General features: G+C 48.3%; 2 protein-coding genes and 2 non-coding genes across 11 annotated transcripts in view; 1 reads left to right on the top strand and 3 right to left on the bottom strand.

Moving 5' to 3' along the window:
• LOC128348179 (alpha-2-macroglobulin-like) overlaps nt 1-11,519 on the top strand; it is a 93,072-nt gene extending 81,553 nt beyond the window's left edge. For all 5 annotated transcript variants that reach the window (XM_053303881.1, XM_053303880.1, XM_053303879.1 and 2 more), the window contains 8 exons: nt 641-873; nt 2,125-2,343; nt 3,563-3,690; nt 3,848-3,938; nt 5,387-5,458; nt 7,516-7,618; nt 8,860-8,901; nt 11,053-11,519. In XM_053303881.1, coding sequence (XP_053159856.1) covers nt 641-873; nt 2,125-2,343; nt 3,563-3,690; nt 3,848-3,938; nt 5,387-5,458; nt 7,516-7,618; nt 8,860-8,901; nt 11,053-11,078 — 914 coding nt within the window. In that variant the 3' untranslated portion in view covers nt 11,079-11,519. The remainder of the gene's footprint in view (nt 1-640; nt 874-2,124; nt 2,344-3,562; nt 3,691-3,847; nt 3,939-5,386; nt 5,459-7,515; nt 7,619-8,859; nt 8,902-11,052) is intronic.
• TRNAA-GGC (transfer RNA alanine (anticodon GGC)) lies at nt 4,693-4,766 on the bottom strand. Its single transcript has one exon. It is a non-coding gene; the product is annotated as a tRNA-Ala (tRNA).
• A 2,604-nt stretch (nt 11,520-14,123) lies between the features above and the next one.
• Nucleotides 14,124-27,131, bottom strand: part of LOC128348182 (zinc finger protein 436-like) — a 24,074-nt gene continuing 11,066 nt past the window's right edge. For 3 of the 4 annotated variants that reach the window (XM_053303893.1, XM_053303891.1, XM_053303892.1), the window contains exons 2-6: nt 25,634-26,263; nt 23,159-23,285; nt 22,547-22,629; nt 19,762-19,888; nt 14,124-17,023 (exon numbers count right to left, since the gene is read on the bottom strand). In XM_053303893.1, the coding sequence (XP_053159868.1) occupies nt 15,606-17,023; nt 19,762-19,888; nt 22,547-22,629; nt 23,159-23,285; nt 25,634-26,059 (2,181 nt within the window). In that variant the 5' untranslated portion in view covers nt 26,060-26,263 and the 3' untranslated portion in view covers nt 14,124-15,605. The remainder of the gene's footprint in view (nt 17,024-19,761; nt 19,889-22,546; nt 22,630-23,158; nt 23,286-25,633; nt 26,264-27,131) is intronic. The other variant, XM_053303894.1, reaches the window with a different exon arrangement.
• On the bottom strand, nt 22,818-22,895 carry TRNAI-UAU (transfer RNA isoleucine (anticodon UAU)). The gene has a single exon. It is a non-coding gene; the product is annotated as a tRNA-Ile (tRNA).

The following is a 27,131-nucleotide window of genomic DNA, read 5'->3' as shown; positions in this document are numbered from 1 at the left end:
TCCCAACCTTTGTAAACGGTACCCCTTCTGTCACAAACCTTCAACTCAGGTACCCTCGAAGATTTTGTGTGTGTGTGGACATAGATTTTACGTTTATCTGTCCTAGTTATTTCAATGGGCGTACTCAGGAGTAACTTATTTTTTATTTTATTTTGTTGTGTTTCTATGTAAAATGCTTTTAGAACTTTTTGAAAAGCATTTCCTTGGCTGCTGGACCTATCTGTCAGAATGGCTGCGAGGAGGTGGGGAGGGATGCTGCCTATCATTCCTTCCCCTCTTGTAGGGATGTGCAAATCGGCTCAAGGTCGAGCCTGTTCGCCATCGAACCAGGCTGGCTCGAGGGGTCACCCTCGAGCCGGACCAGGCTCGGTTCGGCTTGACCTTTAAAAATAACTCACCGCTGGGCCCGGGGTAATTTTTCTGTGGTCTCTGAAGCTTCCCCCTCCCCCTGCCGGCCTCCCCCAGGTCGTTTCAGCCCATTTTCAAGCCTTTCCAGCCCTGTCCTGGCTCGCAGCGGCCGTTTTGAAGGCTACCACGCATGGGCTATTTGCGTGCCCAGGTCATAACTTTAAACCGGGTGTTTCAAAAGGCCTGTGGTGATACCTGTTCCAATCACTCCTCATTCCTTCTGTCTCTGAAGAGGACGGCTCCATTCACTGGCAGCGACCCGGGAAGCAGGAGGAGGAGAACGCTGACCTGTCTTTCTATCGGCCCCGTGCCCCCTCTGCGGAGGTGGAGATGACAGCCTATGTGCTGCTTGCTCACCTCACCAAACAGCCGGCACCATCCCAGGAGGACCTGACCACAGCGTCCAAGATTGTCAAATGGCTTAGCAGGCAGCAGAACCCCACGGGTGGTTTCTCCTCCACACAGGTAAGTTCCTTCCCGCTAAGAACCTCGTACCAGAAAATCTTTAAAATGGGCCCCCCTCATGAAGTAAAGAAATCTTAAATGAGGCTGGATAGTGGTAACAAAAAGCATTTTGTGTGTCTGTGTGTGTCTGTGTGTGTGTGTGTGTGTGCGCGCGAGCCACAATAGAAAATCATCCTAAATTTTTTTTTTAAGGTTTTGTAAATGGACGATGCAAGAGAAAGACATGCTGTTTTGGTAGCTCCAGGTCTTAACACTCACATCAATTTCGGAGGATGAATACAACTGAAGGAAGCCTGGGCAGGTGTGCGGCTGGGGAAGTCAGTCATGTGACTTGCCTCTGACACCCCCCCCACAAGGCAGTGGGACTCCAGACAACAGTCTCCCCTTGCCCTATTATAGTTACGCCCCTGGGGCAGAACCGCATAGGCCCACTGGAGATGTCCCCACAATTCACATTCCGCAGCTTGGAATTCTCAGCTCTGGGAATGGGGTCACAAGATTGTGGAGATGATCAGAGCATGCCAGTGCTTCCTCAGCTGCACTGGCTTCTATTCTGTTTCCGAGTCCAATCCAAAGTTCTGGTTTTCACCCCTAAAGCCCCCTAAATGGCTTGGGACCAGGCTACCGGAGAGAGCGCGTTGCCCCATATGTCATCTACCCAGACCTTGAGATCTTCAGAGGCCCTGCTCCAAGGATCCCCACCAAAGGAGCTGAGGCAGGTGACTACTAGGGAGAGGACCTTTTGGGTGGCGGCATCCCATTCGTGGAATAGTCTTCCCAGTGAACCTCGCCTGATGCCATCACTTTTTCCTCTTAGATGCCTAGTGAAGACTTCTCTGTTAAGAACTTTAAAAATAGGTCTTTAAATCATTTTGTATTTGTATTTGAATGGTATGGGTTGTATTTTACTTTTGTTTTATCTGTTTCAATTGTATTTGCTCTATTGTGTTATTACAAGCCGCCCAGAGAACAATTTGTTATAGGGCAGCTAACCAAGAAAGTTGTTTTTGAACCTGCTGCCAGGATAGAGGGAGGAGGTACCTAGCCAGTACCCACCTGTTAGCTGGACCCAATCACCTCCTGGGGGGCCAAAGCTAGCATCAGCAATGGGGCCTCCAGTGAGCTTGGGCTCTCGTCACTTTGCAAAGTTGGCATGAGCTTCTGCCATCTTGGATGGATAGATCCCTTCTGCACCGCATATTGTCAGTGAACATGCTGGGAAAGACCCTCTCCCCTTGGTCTCTGTTTCAGGACACGGTGGTGGCACTCCAGGGCTTCTCCCTGTACGGGGTCTCTACCTTCGCCCAGAGCACAGCGGGTGCAAAAGTGACCCTGAAGCACGGAGGGGCCGTCCTGAAGGAGTTCCAGGTGGAAAGCAGCAACCGCCTCCTGCTTCAGCGGGAGCCTCTGCCCAGTGTGCCAGGGGACTACAGCTCCGAGGTGACCGGGGAAGGATGCGTCTACATACAGGTGAGTGTCCCAAGAGCCCATGGGAAAGGAAAGGCAGGGCCCAAGGCCAGGTGCTGAAGAGGGCAACTAATCTCAGTGGAGGACACAAAGGGAGAAATGCACCCTGGTGGAGGACTCTCTCCCTGTAGGGAAAGGGGGTGGGGACTGATATCTGAATATGTGTTTTATTTATTTTATTATTATACCATGCTGGAGCCAGCATGGTATAGTGGCTAGAGTGCTGGACTAGGACCGGGGAGACCCGAGTTCAAATCCCCACTCAGCCATGATACTAGCTGGGCGACTCTGGGCCAGTCACTTCTCTCTCAGCCTAACCTACTTCACAGGGTTGTTGTGAGGAGAAACCAAAGTATGTAGTACACCGCTCTGGGCTCCTTGGAGGAAGAGCGGGATATAAAATGTAATTAATTAATTAATTAATTAATACTGAATATCTTCACATATCCATTTTCAAATATCTGAAGGGCTGTCACAGAGAAAGAGTAGGCTGTTTATTGTTGCTCTTGAAAGCAGGATGAGAATGAATGGGTTCATTATAAGGAAGCAGATTTAGATGGGGCATTAGGAAGATTTTCATAACTAGGAGCTGTTTGACCATGGAACATCCTGCCTCATGAAGCACTGGACTCTCCTTCACTGGAAGGCTTCCAGCAGAGACTGGACAGGGACGCTGTAGCAGATTCTTGCATTAAACAGGGGGTTGGACTAGAAAACCTACAAGGTCCATTCCTGGAGGAATGGCAAGATATTTTCCTGAGGGACATCCAAGAGAGAAAGTGGGATGTTGTAATTTAAGAGAGTTAGTTTAAATGCCTAAAAAGGATGGCAAAGTGTCTTAGGAAGCTGCCTTATATGGAGTCAGACCATTGGTTCATTTAGCTCTGTATTTAACTTACTACCCATTTAACTCATGACCCAGACTGGCAGCAGCTTTTCCAAGGTTGCAGGAAGGAATCTCTCTCAGCCCTATCTTGGAGATGCTGCCAGGGAGGGAACTTGGAACTTTCTGCATACAAAGATGCAGATGCTCCTCCCAGAGTCAGACCATTGGTCCATTTAGCTGGGTATTATCAACTCTGACTGGCAGCAGCTCTCCAGGGTTTCAGCCAGGGATCTTTCCCAATCCTGCTTAGAGATGCTGTCAGGGATCGAACCTGGGACCTTCTGCATGCGAACCACAGATGTTCTGCCATGAGCTACTGTCCTGTTTCCTTTCCAGACCTGCTTGAAATACAACGTGCAGCCTCATCAGGAAGGTGCTCCTTTTGCCCTGCATGTGGACACGATTCCCGAGACCTGCACTTCACCCAAGGCCAGCAGGACATTTGACATTGCGATCAATGTCAGGTAATCAAGGCCAAGGCCGCGTCTGGATCTCTTTGGGGTGTGGATCTCTGATGCTGCATACATGAGAGGGGTTGATGGTGGGTCTGGAGATCCTGGAAGGGCCCGTGTCTTGGGGTTCAAGCGTGTGAAAGGGTTTCCTTGCCCTCTCTGTCCGCAGTTACACAGGCCAACGCCCCGTCTCCAACATGGCGATCATTGATGTTAAGATGCTCTCAGGATACAGCGCACTGAAGCCATCAGTTGCAAAGGTACCAGCCCTCTCTCTGCGTCAGACGCCAGCCACAAAGAAGCGCTCCCCTACCCCTTTACACTGGGAGGCGTAAGAACATCAGACCTTCCTTGCTCTCTCGCCCCTCTAATGTCTCTCTGTTCTGTCTCCAAAATCAAATCGCCAGAGACCTCTGCATAGGAAGCTGCCTTATGTTGAGTCAGACCACCGATCCATCTAGCTCGGTATTGCCTACTCTGACAGGCAGCAGGGTTCCAGGCAAGGGTCTTTCTTTCCCCGTCTTACCTGGAGATGCAAGAATAGAATCTGGGGCCTCCTGCGTGCCAAGCAGATGCTCCAACCACTAAGCTCTGACTCCATCCCTGAAGAAAGGTGGGCCACTGTGTGGAACAGGATGCTGGACTAGATGAGCCTTGGGCCTGATCCAGCAGGGCTGTTCTTATGAAAGGTAGATAGAAATCGCTGTATTCCAAATCAAATTATTGGTCCGTCTAGCTCAGTATTGCCTATACTGACTGGCAGCAGCTTCTCCAAGGTTTCAGGCAGGGGTCATTCTCAGCTCTACTTGGAGATGTTGTTGGGGACTGAAGCTGGGACCTTCTGCATGCTAAGAAGATCCTCTACCACTGAGTTATGGATGCTCTTGATGAGCATATGAGAATGCGATTTACTGAGTCTGACCATTGGTCCATCTAGCACAGTAGATGGTCCATCTAGCACACTACCATTCTGGATGGCAGTGCCTGTCCGGGGTTTCATAGAGGAATTCCAGGCGGGGATTTCCCAGGGATTGAACCTGGGACCTTCTGCATGCCAAGCAGATGCTCTACCGCTGAGCTACAGTCCCATCCCCCCATCAAAAGGGACAGGTTGCCCACAGAGGTATCACGGCTAATAGGCGTTGCTATTCTGATGGCCCAAGACAACTACTAGGAGAAGAGAGCTGGTCTTGTGGTAGCAAGCATGACTTGTCCCCATAGCTAAGCAGCGTCTGCCCTGGTTGCATATGCATGGGAGACTTGATGTGTGAGCACTGCAAGATATTCCCCTCAGGGGATGGAGCTGCTCTGGGAAGAGCAGAAGGTTCCAAGTTCCCTCCCTGGCAGCATCTCCAAGATAGGGCTGAGAGAGATTCCTGCCTGCAACCTTGGAGAAGCCGCTGCCAGTCTGTGAAGACAATGCTCAGCTAGATGGACCAATGGTCTGACAATATGGCAGCTTCCTAGGTTCCTATATTCCTATGTTAGGGTAGTAGCCGTTGCCAATGGTGTGGCAGCCAACCATGGGCTGACATGTGACTTGGCCTCATCTCACGCCTCATTTCAGACCTGCTCTGCCTGGCCCATAAGACAGGCTTCGCTTTCCGCGTTTCGTTGCACAAGGTTTGCGAGGGTGGCGGGGACAGTGGCCTGCCGCCATTGCTCAGTAATGATGCAGATCTGCCCATTTTACTGCCCCTCTTTACAGCTGGCAGGTGCTGGAAGTGCAGTCAAGAGGACAGAAGTGAAAACCAGCCACGTCCTCCTCTATTTGGAGCAGGTGAGTGAGGAAGGGGTGCAGGGTGAGATCATTCTTCACCCTGGGGAGGGGTGGGCTTCTCCATTTCCCTAGAACGGGGTGGCCAAGCTGAGGCTCTCCCCGATGAGCAAAGAGGCACCCTTTTAAAGTGGTGATTTTCTTTATTTAGCAGGGGGAGAGCAACTGGCCCTATCCAGCCCCAGCACAGCATCCCTCCAGTGGCTGTCACTGGTGTCTATCTTATGTTTCTTTTTTAGATTGTGAGCCCTTTGGGGACAGGCAGCCATTTTATTTATTTATTTACTTACTTACTTACTTACTTATTTCTATGTAAGCTGCTTTTAGAACTTTTGTTAAAAAGCGGTATATAAATATTCATCGTATTGTTGGATGGCAACTCCCATAACCCCTTATAAGGTGATGGTCACTGTCGTCTAACTATGGTAGTGAAGTTGTATGAGTTGTGCATGTATAATGAGTCGTAATCCGAAAGGAAAAGAGAAGGTTGGAAGCACCAACAAGGAGACAAGAGAGAACCTTCAGAAGCCTTCCTGTTCTCTTTAACAGATCCACCATAGAAGTATTTAGTATATTAGTAGTATTATTAGTTGTAGAAGTAGCAGCAGCAGCAATATATGAGAATGATCACGATTGCATAGTGCAGTGATCGTCACTATTTCTCAAGCGGGGGTCCCTTTGGCGAAAATTCTTCGGTCTGAGAGCTGCTCCCCGTTGTTCTGACCTCCACACAGTGCTGGGAGGGCCCTTTAAGAGAGACGGAGCCCTCGCTTGAGAGCTCTAGGAGGCAAGCCCTAGGAAGGGCTACCCTTCCCAGCTCTCTGTGCATGCCTCCCAAGATGGTGCTGAGGCTCAGGAGAGCTCCGATTCCCTTCAAGGCTCCTCCTGGCTCTGGGCAAAGCACAGCACTGTAGGGTGGCAACGGTCACCTCCACATGGTGCTGGGGGCACTGTGTGTGCAGAATGCGGGGGAGTAGCAGCAGGAGAGAGGGCAGGCCCTCAACTCCTGCCTGTGGGCTTCCAGCGGCATCTGGGGGGCCACTGTGTGAAGCAGGATGCTGGACTAGATGGGCTTTGGGCCTGATCTAGAGGGGCTGTTCTTGTGGTCTTAATCTTCGGCTTTGTCCATAGCTTCACCTCGGCCCGGTAAACAGCCAGTCAGGGAGCCACACTTAGGGTTGACGAGGGCCACCACTGGCCCTTGGACCTTATACTGAAGAACCCGGCTATATGGGGCCTAGTCAAGACCACAGTGAGGCATCTGAGGGTCCCCTCTCATTTCTGGTCTCCCTGGCAGTGCTTCCACCCTTCTCTTTTCCTTTGGGATTACACACCACACCACACCACACCACACCACACCACACCACACACAACCAATCAATCAATTGTTGGACCACAGCCCCCATTGCCCCCAGGTGCAATTTCTCTAACCATAGCTGATGAACCTCAACTGGGCCACCCTGCCACACCTGGGCATCCAGAGTGTGGAAACCTGAGGAGGCAGCAGGGGTGACTCCCCCAGCTGGGAGGAGGTGAGGCAACAGCCTTGGATGGTGTCTGTGCCATGGGGGGCAAGTGTGGGTATCCCCTCCAACCCACACCCACCTGTGCCGCCTACAGTATCTGCCTGGCTCCATTGCTGGCCCTGACTCCTTGCTGCTGCCCTCTTTGTATTTCCCTCCCCTTGCATCCTGGCCCCCTCTCCCGGCATAGATTCTGGCCTTGCCTTCTTTGCCTGCTGGGTCTAATCCCCATCACCTGGCGGCCTTACCTTTTGGGCACACCACTGTTGTGAGGCAGAGGCAGAGGGTGGAGCTTCAAGAATGGAGCCGCGATCTCATTGCCACCGCTTTCTGAGCTCTAGTAGCAGGCTCACTTGCTCTCTTCCCCCAACACCTTCCACCCACAGACGTGCGTGCTGCACTTTGCTCTCTCTCTCTCTCTCGCCAATCTTGAAGTGAGACCTACCTGGGGGCACTCTTGCCTTGAGCCCGTGCAGTGTTCTGCGGGTGTGTTTGTTAACCCGATCAGACCTGACATGATCCCAATGCCTTCCACAGGTGAGCAACGTGACGCAGAGTTACTCCTTCACAGTGGAGCAAGACGTGGCTATCCAGGGCCTGAAGCCTGCCTTGGTCAAAGTCTACGACTACTATGAAACAGGTGAGCGAGAGAGGGATGAAGTACTGCAGGTACTGGCCGGCATGCTGTGCAAAGTTATGTGCACATCGCAACGTAGCGTTTGTGCAGTTGTGCAAGAGCATTGTTGCCCTAAATGCAAGAATTGTGCATTTAGTTGCACACTTCTTGCATTCCGTGGAACAGCGCTCTTGTGAATGTTATATTGCGACCTGCTGTGTGAATGTTATATTGTGTCCAGCTGTGCAAACGTTATATTGTGACATGAATAGAATGTTGCATTGTATGTCAGCCGCTGGGGCTGTTCTCAGGATGGGAAACTGGCAAGTGTCAGTTACCAGCTTCAGGAGCTATGGGGTACTCCCAGTTTGTGTCTGTCTGCAAAAACCGAGATAGGAGGAGGGAGACGTGAACATGTGGGAGTCGGGTGCAGGTTCTGGCAGCGTATGCTCCACCTTTGAATGCTGGGAGACTGCAGGTGTGAGCAACGCAAGATACTCCACTTGCGGGATGAGAATATGCAAGCATGCAGATGGTTCCAAGTTCCCTCCCTGGCACCTCCAAGATAGGGCAGAGAGAGACTCCTGCCTGCAAGCTTGGAGAAGCCGCTGCCAGTCTGTGTAGACAATGCTGATTTAGATGGACCAGTGGTCTGTTGACAGACAACCAAATATCAGGAGCGTGCACAGTTCCCGAAGGACGTTTGTCCTACCCACTTTACCATCATGAGAACCAGCCTACCATTTATTAAATGTTTACAAGTCTCCTGAAAACTAATCCTTAGAACAACATTCTGAAGCAGGATAAGGGCTGGCAGCAGTGCCGACATCTCTGGGCTCACACAGCGCTGGTGTAAACATGCCGCACAACTACAAGGATGTTGTGCCAGCTAGTTCTGCTAAGTCTGCACCTTGCACTCCAGACCAGAGTTGCACTAGCGTGAGCATCCACGTGCTTGAGCAATGGGGATGCAAGGTACACCCCTTGTCGTGTGCGCCTGCTGGAAAACCTCTTTGTCCATCCATTGAGGTTGTAGGGAACATTGGTGAAGGTGTGCAGTGATGCAATAAAAATAACAGACTGCAATTTCAGGAGTGCGACGTTGTGGTCTTGTGGGTGTGCAACTTTGTTGTGTACTTTGGCATTTGTCTGGATGTCAGCCGCTGAATACTAGTGCAGGAAGCTGACAGGGGAGTGGGGGAAATGCAGGGGAAACACACTTCTTTTCTCTCCAACCATGTTCTCCCTTTCCCTTGTGTTTGCAGATGAATTTGCCATGGCGGAGTACAACGCCCCCTGCAGCACAGGTAGAGTATGAACACAGATTGCATCTCACCAGATCTCCCAGCTCGCTCTCTCCCTCTCTATCTATCTATCATTTTTATATCACCCAAAACTTACATCAAGATTTACTTTGTTTACTTCTAATGTTTCTCCCCTGCCAATTTTCTCTCCCCTTGATGTTACTGGGAAAGTTTTGGGGAAACCCAGTTTTTAAAGAGTAATTCTCTGCCTACTAGATATAGATCAGAGGATTTAAAAAACAACATTTGTTTGACTTTACAGCTGAAGGAAAGGCAGAGGTATACAGGTATAGGTATATAGAAGTATAGGTATACAGGTGGCCCTCATTATCCACAGTTTCAACAATCAGGGTTTCCGACAGGTCTTAGAGACCCGATTTCTTTATCTGCAGTATAAAAATAGGCTAAAGTCCACCTATTCGTAGTTCTGAGTGGCCAGAAATGACCTGGAAATGACTTCCGATGTCATTTCTGGCTGCCATCTTACAATGCAGAGCCATTTTGTTGCTTAAAAAGACAACCACCCATGATTTTTCACAAAAAAATCAGAGGAATTGGGGTTTGTTGGGGGCATTGCTGGAGAGCAAGGCACAGTACCTTATTTCTCTTATTTCTGCCTCCTCCTGTGTTTTTAGCCCTTTCTGTGTATGTACGAACCTAACCCCTGGATTCCCATAGGGCTAAGATTTCGGTATTCACGGTTTCCGTATTCGTGCCTATAGGCAAGAAAGGAACCCACGTGAATAATGAGGGCCACCTGTATAGCTGAAGGAAAGTTATAGGTATACTGCCAAGCAAATAGAAGATATCCCATTAAAAATCCAGTTCGACCCTGCTTGGAAATTCTTCCAGAACATCCTGAGTTACCCTTATGACCTTGGCGGTACAGCCGGTTGCAGGAGCAATTCTGTGTGCTAAAATAATGGAGAAAATGGACTTGGCTTAATTCCAGTGTGAAGAAATATTGGTTATGCAAGGAGGTATGAACTCCTCCACCCAAGAGGTGCTTAGGCCACATCCCCAAATTGAATCACCAGTTTGGATGGGGAAGTGGGGCAGTGATAGCCCCAGTGGTGTCAGTTGCAGCAGTGGTAAACTTCTACAAGAGCCGTTTCCAACCGTGTGTCCCCAGATTTTGTTAGCAAGGAGTGATGGGCATTGTAATCTCACACCTTCTGGGGATCCCGTTCTTAATGGTTCTTGCTAGATCCACTCTTGATCCGTGTGTCTGTTTGCTTTGTGCCCCCTCTCCTAGGCCTAAGCACCTCCTTGCAACTCCCCGCTCCCCATCATCTATGTCCCCTTCCCACTCACCACTGCTGACCCGCCAAGATCCTCTCGCATGTCACAGCCACTCCACCCCATGCCTGGCGTGGGCTACACCACTAGCCACAGATCCCAGCCTCGTCTCCTTCCACACACTTCTCCCTCAGCTGCAAAAACATGCCTATTCTCTCAGCCCACTCTGCTCTACTGCTCTCTAGACGCCTTTGGTACTGTGCTAAGAAGTGACTGTGCTAAGAAGGTGTGATGGGCAGGGAGAGGTGGATGCGGAGGCATATTGTTCGTATGGATTTATTTAAAAATGTGTGGCCCACTTTTCTCTCCAGACTCCAGGAAGCCAGATAAAAATTGCAAGGAATATAGCATAAAGAAACCACAATCAGAGCAGAATAGCAGCAGCAATCAAACATCCTAAAGACGAAATACAGATAGCAAAAGTGGTAGCAGAATACAGCAAAGCGGAAAACAAATCCCAGAGAAGTATCTTTCTCTGTCCACCATGAGTTGACTCTTCCACTGGACAGTGAGGTGCCTCATCAGAGGAAGCAGATCTGGAAGTATCGTGAAAAGGCGGCATATTGTCCATCTGTGACGGAGGTGGCCATCCTGAGGCTCTCCAGCCATGGTTGGATTACAACTCCAATCACCCCCACCTGAATTTATTTTGGCAGGGGATGATGGGAGTTGTGAGCCCACAACAGCTGGGGAGTTTCAGGTTGGTCACCCATCATTCATGCCAAGCTTATGGTTACAGCTGTCCACACACTGAGTGGTGGGGACACCATTTGGACATATTCTCTCAGGCACCAAAATGGGCTGCCTCTGGGCTCTGGCCTAAGGATGTCTTGTTGCTCTTTCCCCACTTTGCAGATCAAACTCAGAAGGGGAATGAATGAAGAATTCAGGCCTTTCCAGCACCTCTGACTCGATCCTACCCGTATCTGCCATCCAGCTAGTCAACTTGGGTGAATACAGCAGTAAGAACTGAAGAGGCAAAAACAATTTTCTAGAACCAGTCAACTTGAACAATGACAACTGTAGCTGTGTGGAAGAGCTGAGTAAATATGGGGGTCAAGGCCAGTCTTCCCTCTAACAGGGATTCCCAGATGTTGTTGACCACAACCCAGAATCAACAGCTGCCATGTTTTTTTTTGCTTTGGAATTATGGGAGTTGTACTCAACAACATCTGGGAATCCGTTAGAGGGAACATTGGTCACGGCTAGTAATCATTGCACTGTGGAATCATCTTTCTATTCTTGTTTGGAGGCCAAGAGAATCTTTGGTCTATATGCTGTGTTCATCTGCTGCATGAAATAAAAACGTTTTGTGTCTCTGATAGGAGTTCAAGAGTGTATGTGTGTGTGTGTGTATAAAATACATCTATTTATTATTATTACATTTATATCCCACTCTTCCTCCAAGGAGCCCAGAGCAGTGTACTACATATTTTAGTTTTTCTTTCACAACAACCCTGTGAAGTAGGCTAGGCTGAGAGAGAAGTGACTGGCCCAGAGTCACCCAGCTAGTATCATGGCTGAATGGGGATTTGAACTCAGGTCTCTAAAAAGCCCCAGATGCTTTAGCCTCGCCATATAAGCAAAGTGCTCCAGGCCCCTGATCCTGTGGGTTGCCCTGGAGGCCAGAACTGCACACAGTATTCAAATGTGGCTCCACCATAGATTTGTATAAGGGCATTATAATATTAGCATTTTTATTTTCAATCTCCTTCCTAATGATCCCTAGCATGGAATTGGCCTTTCTCACAGCTGCCATGCACTAAGTTGACCTTTTCAACAAGCTGTCCACCACAACCCCAAGATCTCTCTCCTGGTCAGTCACCGACAGCTCAGACCCCATCAGTGTGTATGTGAAGTTGCGGGGGCGGGTGAGGTTTGCCCCAGTATGTATCACTTTACACTTGCTTACATTGTCACCCACTCAACCAGTTTAGGGAGATCTTTTTGGAGCTGCTCACAATCTCCTGTGTATTTCACTACCCTAAATTGCTTAGTATCATCTGCAAATTTGGCCACCTCGCTGCTTATCCCAACTTCTAAATCATTTATGAATGAATTAAAGAGCACTGGTCCCAGTACCGATCCCTGGGGGACCTCACTTATTTCCCTCCATTGTGAAAACTATCCATTTATTCCTACCTTCTGTTTCCTGTGCTTCAACCACTTACCAGTCCACACATGAACCTGTCCCCTTATCCTATGACTACTAAGTTTACTCAAGAGCCTTTGGTGGGGAACTCTGTCATAAGCTTTTTGGAAGTCCAAGTATACTGTGTCAACTCGATCACCTTTATCCACAAGCCTGCTGACACTCTCAAAAAACTCCAGAAGGTTAGTGAGGCAAGACTTGCTCTTGCCGAAACCATGCTGGTTCTCCTTCAGCAAGGCCTGTTCTTTTATATGTTCAACAATGTTGTCCTTAAGTATGCTTTCCATCAATTTACCCAGCACAGAAGTTAAGCTAAGTGGCCTGTAATTTCTTGGATCCGCCCTGTATCCCTTATTGAAAATCAGAGTCACATTAGCTACTTTCCAGTCTTCTGGGACAGAGCCTGATTGTAGGGACAAGTTGCATATTTGTGCTAAGAGATCAGCAATTTCACATTTGAGATCCTTCAGAACTCTTGGGTAGATGCCTTCTAACCCTGGCAATTAATTTTCAGTATTTCAAGATAATTTAAAATATCCTCTCTCGTCACCTCAAATTGGCCCAGCTCTTCAGCCTCCAAGTCAGTTCCATAATGGGTATATGGTCAGTATCCTCTGCCATGAAGACAGATGCAAAGAACTCATTTTGCTTCTCTGCAATCTGCTGGCAGGCTTTCTGCTTCTCATATATTTATAAAGATATTTTAAAAGAGAAAAACAGTAATAAACCTTCAATAAAAAATACAACGATATTAAATAGGGAGCTGGCATGCCGGATGCAGGCAATGTGAATGGAGGAAACTATTGCACAGCATGATCCTATGCAGTCTCTTCAGAAGTCAGTCCTGCAAAGGGACTTCCTCCCAGTGAAGTGTGTCCAGATCAGTGTTCCCTCTAACAGGGATCCCCAGATGTTGTTGACTACAACTCCCATAATCCCCAAGCAAAAGCCATTGCAGCTGGGGATTCTGGCATTTGTGGACAACATCATCTGGCAATCTCTGTAAAAAAAAGAGAACACTGTCCAAGATCTCACCTCAGCACTGCATCTCTCCAGCAGTTGCTGCTGCTATTGTCTACTGTGAGTGGGTGTGGGTGAGTGTTGACTGTGAGCCCTATAACATAATAATAATTTTAACCTGAAGCAAGGTTGGAGAACTCCAAGATTGAGAAACTGGAAGAAAAGATGTGCAACTTCAACACCTTCAAGTCAGGAAAGCCAGCATGGTGTAGTGGTTACAGTTTGGGACTAAGACTAGGGAGACCCGAGTTCAAATCCCCATTCAGTCATAAAACCCACTGAGTGAATCTGGGTCAGTCACGTATCTCTCAGCCTAACCTACCTCACAGGCTTGTTCTGAGGATAAACGTAACCATGTACTCTTTGATAGAAATCTTCTGGGCTCTTTGATAGAAATATAAAATTTTAAAAATGGCCTTAAAACAACAACAACAACAGTAAGGTAAAGGTAAAGTGTGCTGTCAAGTTGATTTCGACTCCTGGCACCCACAGAGCCCTGTGGTTTTCTTTGGTAGAATACAGGAGAGGTTTACCATTGCCTCCTCCCACGCAGTACGAGATGATCCCTTTCAGCATCTTCCTCTATCGCTGCTGCTCGAAATAGGTGTTTCCCATAGTCTGGGAAACATACCAGTGGGGATTCGAACCGGCAACCTTCTGCTTGTTAGTCAAGCATTTCCCTGCTGCGCCATTATGTGAATCGTAGGTATATTAAAATCCACCACTCAAAGTACCAACCACAAGATCAAAGCAATTCTTAAGTCACTAATCATCTTTAATATATGTCAGTTAGAAAAGCTAGGCATAGTTAGGGCCCTAATCCAATGACCAGAACCACTTTTCATCAAAATTATATAATCACGATGCAAAGAAGAAGAAAAAATACAGGCATCAGGGGTGTAACAAGGTTACAGTGGGCCCTGGCACAAAAAATGAAGTTGGGTCCTGTCGCCCCAGTCTTCTTCTTCAAGGGCACAATGGGGAGAGGAAAGAGAAAGCTACCACGCAGCTGGCAGGCACCCCCTTCCTCAGGGGCCCAGGAACATTTAGCCCCCGCCCCCTACTCAATTGCAGCTACATCCCTGACAGGCACAAAATTAAAGCACAAGGTGGTAAGATTCAGAGGAAGGAGCCTTATACCGAATTGGACCATTGATCCATCTAGCTCGGTATCGTCTACACTGACTGGCAGCAGCTTCTCCAAGGTTTCAGGCAGAGTAAGGCCTATCTTCCCCAGCCCTACCTAGAGGTCAGGGATTGAACCAGGGACCATCGGCATGCCAAACAGCTGCTCTACCACTGAGCTACATTCTCATCCCCAAAGGGTCTCCCATCTAGGCACTGGCCTTACCAAGGCCTGCTTAGGTGGCTGTATCATGTGCCCTTAGACCAGAGCTGCACAACTCCAACCCTCCCACTGTTTCTGAACTACCCCTCCCATCATCCTCAGCCACAGTGGACAATAGCCAGGGATTGTGGGAGTTGCAGTCCAACATCCGAAGGGCTGAAGGTGTGCCCACCTACCTTAGGCCGTACTCTGAGACCCAGAAAAAGTTAGGCGTGAGCTGGTCTTCGGCTGGCATACCAGGGAGGAACGACTTCCGCTGATCTCCCCCTTCCCTCAGCAGCCCTCTGTGCCCATGAAAGAGATGCCCCTTGGACTTGTGGGCAAACAAAGGCGTCCTCCTGCTTCCTCTGTAGGCAGCAGCATTTTGCTTGTGCACGTCTTACTCTGGATATTACCCTAACACAGTGGTTCCCAACCAAGGTTCCTCCAGATGTTGCTCAACCCTCAGCCACAATCAAGTGTAGCTGGGAATGATGGGAGTTGTGCTTTAGCAACATCTGGAGGAACCCAGGTCGGGAACCACTGCCCTAGCAAATGGAAAGGAAGCTGATAACAGTGGTTTGACTAATCTTTGGGAAGTGCTGAGAGGACTCTATAAGGCACAAGCATACATTGCAGACCAAGAGAGATGAAATACTGGAAGCTAAGGTGTGGGGAATGCTGTCCTTATGACCTCCGTGAGCCATTGCCAGTGAAGAGGAGAACTCCATTACCGTGAGATTTAATGTAAAAAGGTCTTGGTCCAGTCTGAGCAATTAAGAGACTTGCTCATCTTTTTAAATTCTTTGATGTAAAGTGTGTGCTCAGACTGCAGCTTTTCCCACCCTCCAAGCGACTCCCGTGTGAATTGTCTGGAGTCAAATAAGCGGCCATTTAGCAACAAAGCTCTTACTCAATCTCACACTTTATATAGTCATTCTCCTGTACAAATTCTCCAATGGGGCATAAGACTGGCGCGCCATCTGAAGCCATTTCGACACTCCAAGAAATAATGGTCCCTCCTTCCCGTCTGTGAACTTTCTGATGTTTCTTAAGCTTATACTTGTCGTAAAAGCTCTTTCCACACTCCAAGCATTTATGTGGCTTTTCGCCTCTGTGGATTCTTTGATGGGAAGAGAGGTATTTCCTCTGGCTGAAGGTCTTTCCACATTCCAGGCATGTATATGGCTTGTCCCCTGTGTGGATTCTTTCATGGGAAATAAGTTGTGAGCGCCAACTGAAACTCCGACCACACGCCAAGCATTTATGGGGCTTAACCTGCAAGTGAATCCTCCGATGTGTGTTAAAGCCTGATTTATCAGGAAAGCACTTATCACATTTTGAACAGCTATACAGTTTCTCTCCTCTGTGTGTTCTTTGGTGGGAGATGAGATATGCCTTTCTGCTGAAGCTCTTTCCACATTCCAGGCACACGTACGATTTCTCCCCCGTGTGGATTCTTTGGTGTCGAAGGAAGCGCGATTTGTCATAAAAGCCCTTGCTACATTCTGAGCAGTGGTAGAGTTTGGTGCCGGTGTGGATTCTCTGGTGGGAAGTCAGGATGGAGCTCCGATGGAACCTCTTTCCACACACCAGACACTGATATGGCTTCTCCCCAGTGTGGATTCTTGCATGGGCAGTAAGCTGTGAAGGCCGAATGAAGGTCAGGCCACACGTCAAACATTTGTGTGGTTTATCCCTTAAGTGAATTCTCTGATGTGCATTAAAGGCAGATTTGTCACAAAAGCTCCTGCTGCATTTTGAACACGTGTACGGTTTCTCTCCCGTGTGTGTCCTTTGATGAGAAGTGAGGTTCGTGTTCCTAGTGAAGCCCTTTCCACACTCTGGACATTTAAATGGTTTCTCCCCCGTGTGGGTTTTTTGGTGCGAGCTAAGCTGGGAGCTCACTTTGAAGCTCTTCCCACACTCCAGACATTTAAAGGGTTTCTCTCCTGTGTGGGTTCTTCGATGAGTGGTGAGCTGCGAGCTCCTTGCAAAGCTCTTCCCACACTCCAGACATTTATGAGGCTTCTCCCCTGTGTGGATTCTCCAGTGGATATTAAGCTCCCATTTGTGGTTGAAGCTTTTCCCACACACTGAGCAGACACTCTGCTCCTTGCCTTTTTGCTTTTCTGGTTGAATTGGAACATTATGCAAGACGCCATGCTGGAAAACAATGGATTTATTCCTCCGCTTCTTTGATTGGTTCCCCCCTGGATTTCTGGGTCTCTTTTGACTTCTGGAGCTCTCGTTTGTCTCTTGAAACCAGTTTCTTTTTAATACCACTTTGTGTGGTCCATCTTTCTCACAATCCCACTCATCACCTGCTGGAAGAGAGAGAGAGAGAGAGAGAGAGAGAGAGAAATCTGCTGAAAGAGAAGCAGACCTGCTTCAAGCTCCCCTGGCACCCCTGGCTGAGACAGCACCCACCAACAACCTTCCACCTGCCCCCATGCTAACAGCACACAGAGTGCACAATCTCTTCCCAGTTCCTCTAACTGGATCTCTATCCTTAGAACATAAGAACAGCCCTGCTAGATCAGGCCCGTGGCTCATCCACTCCAGCATCCCGTTTCACACAGTGGCCCACCAGATGCCCCTGAGAAGCCCACAGGCAAGAGCTGGGGGCATGCCCTCCCTCCTGCTGTTGCTTCCCAGCAACTGATATTTAGAGGCATCTTGCCTCCGAGGCTGGAGGTGGCCTATAGCCACCAGACTAGTAGCCACTGATAGACCGATCCTCCATGAATTTGTCCAAGCCCCTTTTAAAGCCATCCATGCTAGTGTCCATGGCAGAGTATTCCATAGATTGGTCATGCGCTGTGTGAAAAAGTAATTCCTTGTGTCAGTCCCAAAGTTCCCTGCAATCAGGTTCGAGTTATCTTTGCCCACTCATGGTGCACAGTACACACTAGCTCACACACCGCAACGCGACACACAGGCTCTGCTGCATGTTTCCAATGCAAACTGTGCCAGAGCACGCTTGCGCAGATGCTGAAATTGTGCCAGGAAGCGGCACGACTGCTGAACTGTCGGAAATAACGACTGCGCGATTGCGCGACTCCCTTGGGCGATGTCAACATCTGCGCAACTCCAAGCTTGCGCAATCTGTATTTGGAACATGCAGCAGCGCCCACGGTGTGCAAAACGCCTGTGGGACACGGCATGGGACGTGAGCCGCTGCATGCCAGTTTTGCCCCACCCCACCCCAATCTCTACCCAATTTCCCCACCCGATCCATGTAATCGCCCCTTACCTGGGGGTGGTCATGGCAGAAGCTGCTACCTACTCCCCCTTGTCCAAGCCTGCCCTTCCGAAAGACAGGGGGTAGGGAAGCACTGCCCTTTCAAAAGGCAGTGAGAGCAAGGGTGGCAGTGGGGGATGGAAGCTGCCATATACTGAGTCAGACCACTGGTCCATCTAGCTCAGTATTGTCTACACAGACTGGCAGCAGCTTCTCCAAGGCTGCAGGCAGGAGTCTCTCTCAGCCCTTTCCTGGAGATGCCGCCAGGGAGGGGACTTGGAACCTAAATGCTCTTCCCAGAGCAGCCCCATCCCCTAAGGGGAATACCTTACAGGGCTCACACATATAATCCCCCATTCAAATGCAACTAGCTCAGTAAAGGGAACAATTCATGCTTGCTAAAAGAAGACCAGCTCTCCTCCCATACTGCTTGAGGTTTAGGGTGGCAGCGGAGGTTGTCTGCTGCCTCGGGTGGACATTAGCAGGCCAGCCATGAGCACAAAGCAGGGAAAGAGGCCTTTAATCTGGGATCACACCCAAATCAATACTTTAGAGAAAAATAATAATACACATCCGCTTCCACTTCTAGACCTCTTACGCAGCCCAGCTGCTGCTAGACCAGGGTTGCTTCACTTCGGCTCTCCTGCAGATGTTGGCCTACAACTCCCATAATCCCTGGCCACTGTGGCTGGAGATTATGGGAGTTTAGTCCAAAAACAACTGGGGGACCAAAGTTGAGCAGGCCTGTCCTAGACTGTACCACTTGAGTCTGCTGGGGGGGGGGGTCTGCAGGCTGCAGCATAGCCTTCACTCCAACACGCTTGATGCTTGCTTAGCACATCTGGTATTTTCTCCATGGGGTATCATTTCAATGCACACACTTCTCCCACCTGAAGCCCTCAAGCGGTAACATAAAGTACAGAGGGTTCAGCTATGGATGAGGCATGGCTGACTGGAAAGCACTCCAAGGTCTAAATGAATATGCACAAAATGATTTTTGTCGGATGGATTAATTGGTTGCTTGACCAAATAATCATGAGTGACCAAAGCCGCAAAATGGCATGATGCTAACTGCATGATAACAGCCTCCATCTCTCATAAAAAGTTGGTTTCTATGGGATTGAAACCGCCTCGGGATTGTTTTAATGAAAGGCAGTATATCAATTTAACTATAAATAACAATAAATGTAAATCTTATGTTCACGCTTCCCTTCTTTTTGCCTTCTTGCATACTTGCTTCCTCCTCTTCTTTCTTTTCTCTTCAGTTCCCTTCTCTCCTTCCAGCTGTCCCCGACAGATTTCAACTCTCCTTGCTCTCTCTCAGCATTCTTCACCTCCTTATTTCATTGGCTCTGCATTCCATGATCTCACAGCAGGAGGAATTACATACTACTTCTCTCCTCCCCCACTCAATACAAGTCCCTCTGGATTCTGTTCAAGTGCTCTGCTGCAAATCACCCTACAGTGCTGATTACAATGAGTGGAACTGAAAACTGAGCTTCATTACACCTCTGTGTCACAACACAAAAAGGACATTTTATTGAGCAACGGAGACCAGATGATTTCAAACTTCCAAAAATCGATTTTTGAGAATGGCCTAGATACTTTCCAACATCCCGAGTATGCTGGGAGCCATACTACCGAGCTGTCGAGGCTGCTGGCGCTGTTGGTGATGCCAGGATGGTTAATAAGAAAGTAACTACCGTTCAGACCATTACGACCCATGCTGGTTTCTCACTTTGGCCTGGCCCTCTCTTGCAACATAGAAAAGGAATTCATGCCTTCCCCAACTACAAACAGAGCGCAAAGAGGGACCCTTACCCAGAGAGGCCACATTCCCACGCGTCTCTTCCATGACATCCCCATGCAGGGCTTTTTGGGCAGGATCCAGCAGAGCCCACTCCTCCTCTGAGAAATGCACGGCCACCTCCTCCAAAGTCACGGGACCCTGAAAAGTTAAGGAAACATTCCCTATTAACAGTAAATCACACCGAAGGAGAATCCCAGGGACAGGGTGAAGAAAACACTCCTTCATTCACAAATTCCAAGAGAGCCTTTGAAGGGCTGCAGAGCCAGGCCACCCATGGGACACTCTAGGCCACCTATTCCTCTCCATCAGACTTCCTTTTAAAAATCCATTTGGGAGAGGAGGAGGAGGAGAACCAGCGTCATTAGCTCTGGCATGTCACTGAAGAAAAGTAATCGTGGAAATGTGGACCAGCCCTGAAAGTCTGGAGGTTAACTGAGCATCTCTCTGAACGATTCTGACTTCCATATGCTTAGAGAGAGGGTCATCTTGGGGGTGGCCCCTCTTCTGGAATGCTCTCCCCAGAGAATCTCGCCTGGTGCCTGCGCTATAATCCTTTCTGCACTGGGTGAAGATCTTTTTGTTTCCCCAAGGCTTTGAAAAAATGCTTGGGTTAAGTCTCAACTCATATTGGTTTTATCCTGCATTATTTTGAATTTTATGCAGTTCTCCTTCCCCCCCGCCGCCATGCCTCCCTGGATAATTACTTGAAGGATGAGATACAAATAAATACTAGAGATTAAAGGTCTGGGGGGAAACCCATTTATTTCCAGGGGCGGGGGACCTGTGGGGTTTTATCCAGTCGCCACCCCATCCTCCACCAGTTTTCTCTCAGGTCTTCACATCTCTAACAAATATGTGTGAGAAAAGAAGCAGACCCTACAACCAGCATCTGAGGCTACTTTTTTTTTTTAAAGACGACAGTTTTCAACGGTTGAAATGGCTTCTTTCTAGAAGATAACATCGGGTCGTTTAATGTCACTGTAATCTGCCTCAGGCACAAGAAGAGACAGGATAGGATTATTTCAGACTATGGGAAACACCTATATCGGGCAGCAGGGATATAGGAAGATGCTGAAAAGTATCATCTCACACTGTGCAGGAGGAGGCAATGGCAAACCCCTCCTGTATTCTACCAAAAGAAAACCACAGGGCTCTGTGGTCGCCAGGAGTCAACACCGACTTGACGGCATTACTTTACTTTAATCTGCCTCAGGCACAAGAAGGGCTAGGATAGGATTATTTCAATCACTAAATAAGTCTTCCTAATGGAAATCTTGTTTATCATTGATTTATCCCATTTGTGTCCCTCCCTTTCTCCAAGCAGCTTAGGGCAACATAAATGTGGCTTGTCCCCATGTTATCCTCACAACAGCCTTGTGAGGTAGGCTAGATGTGAACGCCCCATTTCTCTGGAATTCTCTTCCCCTGAAGATTCGTTTAGCTCCTTCCTTGTCGGTTTTTAAATCTTTATTGAAGACTTTTCTTTTTCTCCAGGCTTTTACCCTGTAGTTTACCTATTTCCCCTCCCCCCTCAGTTAGTTACTTTAGTTTTATTTAGAATGTAATTTTAATGCTGTCTTGTTTTACAGAAGAAAAACCGTGCTAATGGAATAAGTAAATGCAGTGGAAGAGACTAATGCACATACTCAAAGAAAGATATAATCAATCCATATATTAATGTATCAATATCACCTAGTTAAGGCTGGTTAGAACAGCCATATATTAATATCAATTTCACAAAGTCATAAATGATCATAAAGTATCACAGAACATTTGAAGAATTACCTCTAAGTAAAATTTAGTATTATATCATGGGAGTATGGAACTTGCTGTTAATTAGACACTATGTTGTCTTATATTTTAAAGATACTGTTGTATGTTGTAAAACTTATTTATATTGTAGCAGACAATGATGTGTTTCTATTTCCATAGTCCTTCGTGAGGAAGCAGTGGCGAAAAAAACTGATACCTAGGCAGTTTTCAAGGACTATTATCATACATTTCTGGACGTTTGAATACACCCATCTCAGCCAGCTGTTAAAGTTTTTGGATCTGGAATCAAGCATATTATAACTCTTTGTTACTTCAGTGACCCATGAGGACTATCTAATCTCCTACGTGAATGGGAATGACCTACCAAGGAAACATCAGAAACTTTACCCATTGGGTCCATATAGGAGCTTAGTTTCTCCTCCTTAAACATCTGCTTTTTCTGGTCTACATATGGCTTATGTACGATGGGTTATATTGACTATTATCCTCCCATATTGTATGTATTTCTCCTGCCCTATTCATGTACTTACATTCTGTGATACTTTATGATCATTTATGACTTTGTGAAATTGATATTAATATATGGCTGTTCTGACCAGCATTAACTAGGTGATATTGATACATTAATATATGGATTGAGTATATCTTTTTTTGAGTATGTGCATTAGTCTCTTCCACTGCATTTGCTTATTCCATTAACACGGTTTTTCTTATTGAGATTTTTTGATTTTATGTGTTCCCCTTTTGTATTGTGTCTTGTTTTACACGTTTTTGTACACTGCCCAGAGTCTTCGGAGTGGGCGGTATATCAAATGTTTCAAACAAACAAACAAACAAACAAACAAATAAGAAAGACAGCTACTGGCCCAAAGTCTCCTAGTGAGCTTTGGGACTGAACAGGGCTTTGGATCTGGATTTGTACCTCTGCCTAGCTGAGAAACAGATTATGTTTAGGGCCCCCAAACAAAGGCCAAGACCCACAAACCACCTCTGCAATATTCTATCTGATAATGCTTCCCCTACCTGAGCTAACTGTACAGCAGCTGTTTCTGTTCCGTGACAAAGAGTAGAGTGTGTCGAGAGTAGCAAAGGTGTCATTCCATTGCCTGTGAAGAAAATGAACATGGAAGAGGAAGGCTTTTTAAACAATGTTGATTAACTCGGGGAGGAGTTGAACATAGGAAGTTGTCTTATACCGAGTCCATCTCTTATACCCTTGGTCCATCTAGCTCCGTATTGTCTGACTTGCCAAGGCTTACCAAGCTTTCAAGCAGGAATCTCTCCCAGCACTCTCTGGAGATGCCAGAGATTGAACCTGGGACCTTCTGCATATAAAGCAGATGCTCTACCACTGAGCTATGGACCCATCCCCTAAGGGGAATGTCTCACAGTAGACAGTGCTCAAATGTAGTCACACATCCAAATGCCAACCAAGGCAAACCCAGCTTAGCAGAGAGGACAATTTGTGCTTGCTACTGCAAGACCAGCTCTCCATTCCTAAGTGCAAGGGCCTCAACTCAGGAGAATGATAGCAGCTCATGAATTTCAAGCATCCGTGAGAAATGGAGAGCATCAGAATTTCTCCTGGGAAATTCACAACACCCAGAAGTGCAAGCAGAATGAACCTTCCCTTACCCAGTGAGGAGTCTGGAGTCTGATCCTTAGATGAGATCCCTCCGAAGAGTGGCTTCTGACACAGAGTGGATGCATCTTTCTCCAAAGCAGAGGAATCAGAAACCTCCTTCGCGAACGGCCCCTGAATCTGAAAGAGTGGGGAGGGTCCCGTGCAGGGAAGAAGGTGAGGAGTCCGAGCAGGCCTGCACAACCTGGGCCTTTCTAGATGTTTTTGCATTACAACTCCCATCATCCCCAGCCACAGGGACCAACAGTCAGGGATGATAGGAACTGTAGTCCAATATCCGCAGCGGGCCAAAGTTGTGCAGGCCTGAGTTATTTAATCTATTTATTTGATTGATTGATTGATTGACCGCCCTTCCTAAAGGGGCTCTGGCCAGTTTACACTAAAATCAAAAACACATGATTAAAATAAAAAACCATTTAAGAGCAGATTAAAACTTAAAATTAAAACTAAGTATAATTAAAAGTTAGAATAACACTTGGCAAAGTGTTCCTCTAACCGGCCCCCCCACCCAATTCTCACCTGCCTCCCCCGATTCTGCAAACTCCCCTGGCCAAAACTGGGGTTTGAGTGGATCTTGGGATTCTCCCACATCCTGGATAATTACATGGGATAAGAAAGCACCCAACCACCACATTCAGCAGCCAACCAACAGAAGAAGCTCCCATCCGGAGGAATGCCAGATACAGGTGGGCCTCCATATATGCGGATCCAGCATCCACGGTTTTGGGTATCTGTGGCTGGGTAATTGATACCTGACCTCGGTACATGCAGGGGAAAACCCACCAGAAAAGGGATTAATTCCATGTATCCGTGGGTCGGGGAGGCCAGAAATGACCTTCAAGGTCATTTCCGGCTGCCATTTTGTGGCTCATTTGTTAAAAAATGAAAAGAATGAAATTCCATGATTTTTCACGGAATTTCAGTGACCTGGGGAGGCATTCTTGGACTCCTGAAGGCCCACAGAGCATGGTAGGGCACTATTTGGCCCACTTCTGTGGGTTTTAAAAAATAATTTTTTGGTGCTTTTTTCAAAGTCTGGGAACCTAACCCTCGCAATCCCACTGCCTGTAATGATTCACTATCCGCGGTTTCATTACCTGTGGTAATCTGCAGGAACGGAAGCCCTGCAGATAATGAGGCCCACCTGTAGCTGCACTGCTATCCAGTAAGGATAGCACAGAGAATAGAATCACAGACTAGACATGTGCACGGTCCAGAGCAGTCCGGACCGGCACCGAAGGGGGGCCTTCCTTTTAGGGCGGGGAGGGCTTGCTTACCCCTCCCGCCTCTTTGCCCCCGCCAGCGCCCGTATTTAACAGAATAACGGGGCACTGGAAACCAGCCGCCCCCCCACCCCCCCCCGCCGCGAGCAGATTTAGCCCAAAAACTACCGATACCACTGCTGCCGCCGTCGTCGCCTGCCCGCCAGCCCTCCCTCCCTCCCAGCCGCGCGCCCGCCCGAGTCCTCACCCGATGCTTTGTAAATAACGAGAGGAGCTACCGAACAGAGCTCCTCTTGCTAGGAAGTCCTGAAGCATACTGAAGCTTTGCGCGCACGCGCATGCGCGCGCCGCAAAGGACGCCAATCGCCGGAGGCCCGGTCTACCCGCCGGGAAAAGGCCGGGTAGACCGGGCCTCCGGCGATCGGAGGCCCGGTCTACCCAGCCTTTTCCCGGCGGGTAGACCGGGCCTCCGGCGATCAGTGTCCTTTGCGGCGCGCGCATGCGCGCGCAAAGCTTCAGTATGCTGCAGGACTTCCTAGCAAGAAGAGCTCTGTTCGGTAGCTCCTCTCGTTATTTACAAAGCATCGGGTGAGGACTCAGGCGGGCGGGCGGGCAGCTGGGAGGGAGGGAGGGCTGGCGGGCGGCGGCGGCAGTGGTATCGGTAGTTTTTGGGCTAAATCTGCTCGCGGCGGGGGGGGGGGGGCGGCGGGTTTCCAGCGCCCTGTTATTCTGTTAAATACGGGCGCTGGAGGGGGCAAAGAGGCGGGAGGGATAAGCAAGCCCTCCCGCCCTTAAAGACATACCCCCCACCCGGACCCGAACCAGCCAGGGCCGAACCGGTCCGGCAGTTCGGCCATTCTTTAGAATGGCCGCCGGACCGGTTCGGACACACCCCTATCACAGACCATGGAATATTAGAGTGGGAAGGGTCCTTGGAGGTCATCTAGTCCAGTCCCCTGCTCAGTGCAGGAAACTGTTGCAGCACCTTGACGGATGGCTGCCTAGCTAATTTTTGAAAACCTGTAGAGGAGTAGTCTCCACCACGGCATGAGACAGACAGTTCCACCGTCACACAGCTTTTGCCGTCAGGAAATGCTTCCTAATGTGTAGCCTAAGTCTACTGCCTTGCCATTTCAGCCCTGCCCTTAGGAAAAATGGGGGAGAAATGGTCCGCTCCTTGTTCTAAGTCAATATCCTTGCACAACTTTTCTGCCCCTAGGAACCAGCTAGATAAAAAGCTCTCACCTGCTTGTCCTCTTCCTGGTCTTCTATCTGACTCAGGAGGAAACCTTCTGCCAGGGCCACTGCCTGGGAACTGGTCTCCGCTCTGCATTCTCTGACCCAGCTCTCCATCTCTGGGGGCAGGATGGCCAGGAACTGCTCCAGGATCACCAGGTCCAGCATCTGAGCTTTGGTGTGCTTTTCTGGTTTCAGCCACAGACGGCAAAGTTCGTGAAGTTGGCTGCAAACCTCTCGGGGTCCCTCAGCCTCCTGGTAGAGGAACTGTCTGAATCTGTTGTGCTGGACATCCAAACTGGCCTTGTCTTGCCCCAGCATCTTCTGCACTGCCCTTTCCCAGAATTCTCCACTGCATGCAGCCTGCATGACTTCAGGGCCTTTCCCTGCTATGTTCCGCAGTTCCTTACCTGCTGAGCTTTGCTGCACATCCATTTTTTGTCTGTGTTCAATTGAAGTTCCCAACAGGGCCAACAGGCCCACTTTTTCATTCCCTGGATGAAGATGACGTGAGGGCACTACTCAGTTTCACAAGGCCAAAGAGTCCTTTTTGACACATTGCTCATTATTGGAGCCTCCAGACAAGCAGATAATAATCTACTAGCAAAATTAGGTCCAGTTGTCCATCTGAACTTCATCCTAACAGCAAGAAAACAAGCCATAAGAATCAGAGAGAGCCAGAGACTTAAACTGGGCCCTTGCTGAGAAGCGCACAGATCTTTTCATTTAAAAAGTCAACCTGAGGAAGAGTTCTGACCATCAAGAGCCGAGACAATCAGGCAGGTCTGGGAAAGACTCCTGCCTGAAAACTTGAAGAGCAGATGCTAGCCAGTGCAGACAATAGCAATCTAAATGGACCAATGGTCTGATTCGGTATAAGGCAGAACCTCTCCAAGATTTCAGGCACAGAGGGGGTCTTTTCAGCCCTGCTACTCGAGATGCTCTCAGGTGGGGATTGAAATTGGAACCTTCAGATAAAAGTCATTTGTTTTCCCATGTACTTATGACCTTCTCACCCAGCAAATGTTACCCTATAGCAGGTACTGGTAGTGGCTTTCCAGGTAGATTGGGGCATTTCACAGCCCTGCTACCTGAGAGGCTGGCAAATGAACCTCGGACATTATTTTATTATTTATTTATTTATTACATGTATATACTGCCCCATCCAAACAGCTCTGAGCAACTGTCACAGCAATTGTCAGAATGTGAGATTGAAAGTTTTCTATTGGGGGGAGGGAACCCAAAACTGAGCATTTCCCTATACTTTTTTTTTCTTCCCATGGAAAAGTTTCCATTTCTAAAAATCCAATGGCCGAGTGTCAGAACTAAGTTACTCCTAGTGACCCTACTGAAATTCAGCAGTCCGTTACAGTAATATTGAGTAGTACTAGTGAATAACTTAGTCTGGATCTCCACCATTGTTTCAAAATATGCATTAGTAACAATGAATGGATGCTAAAGCAATATTAGGCAACCTTGGCAATTCCAAAGAATTCATTATTTTTCA

This window comes from Hemicordylus capensis, chromosome 2 (assembly GCF_027244095.1).
Source record: "Hemicordylus capensis ecotype Gifberg chromosome 2, rHemCap1.1.pri, whole genome shotgun sequence".
Classification (NCBI taxonomy): Eukaryota; Metazoa; Chordata; class Lepidosauria; order Squamata; family Cordylidae; genus Hemicordylus; species Hemicordylus capensis.
This window is presented reverse-complemented; position numbering and strand designations above follow the sequence as displayed.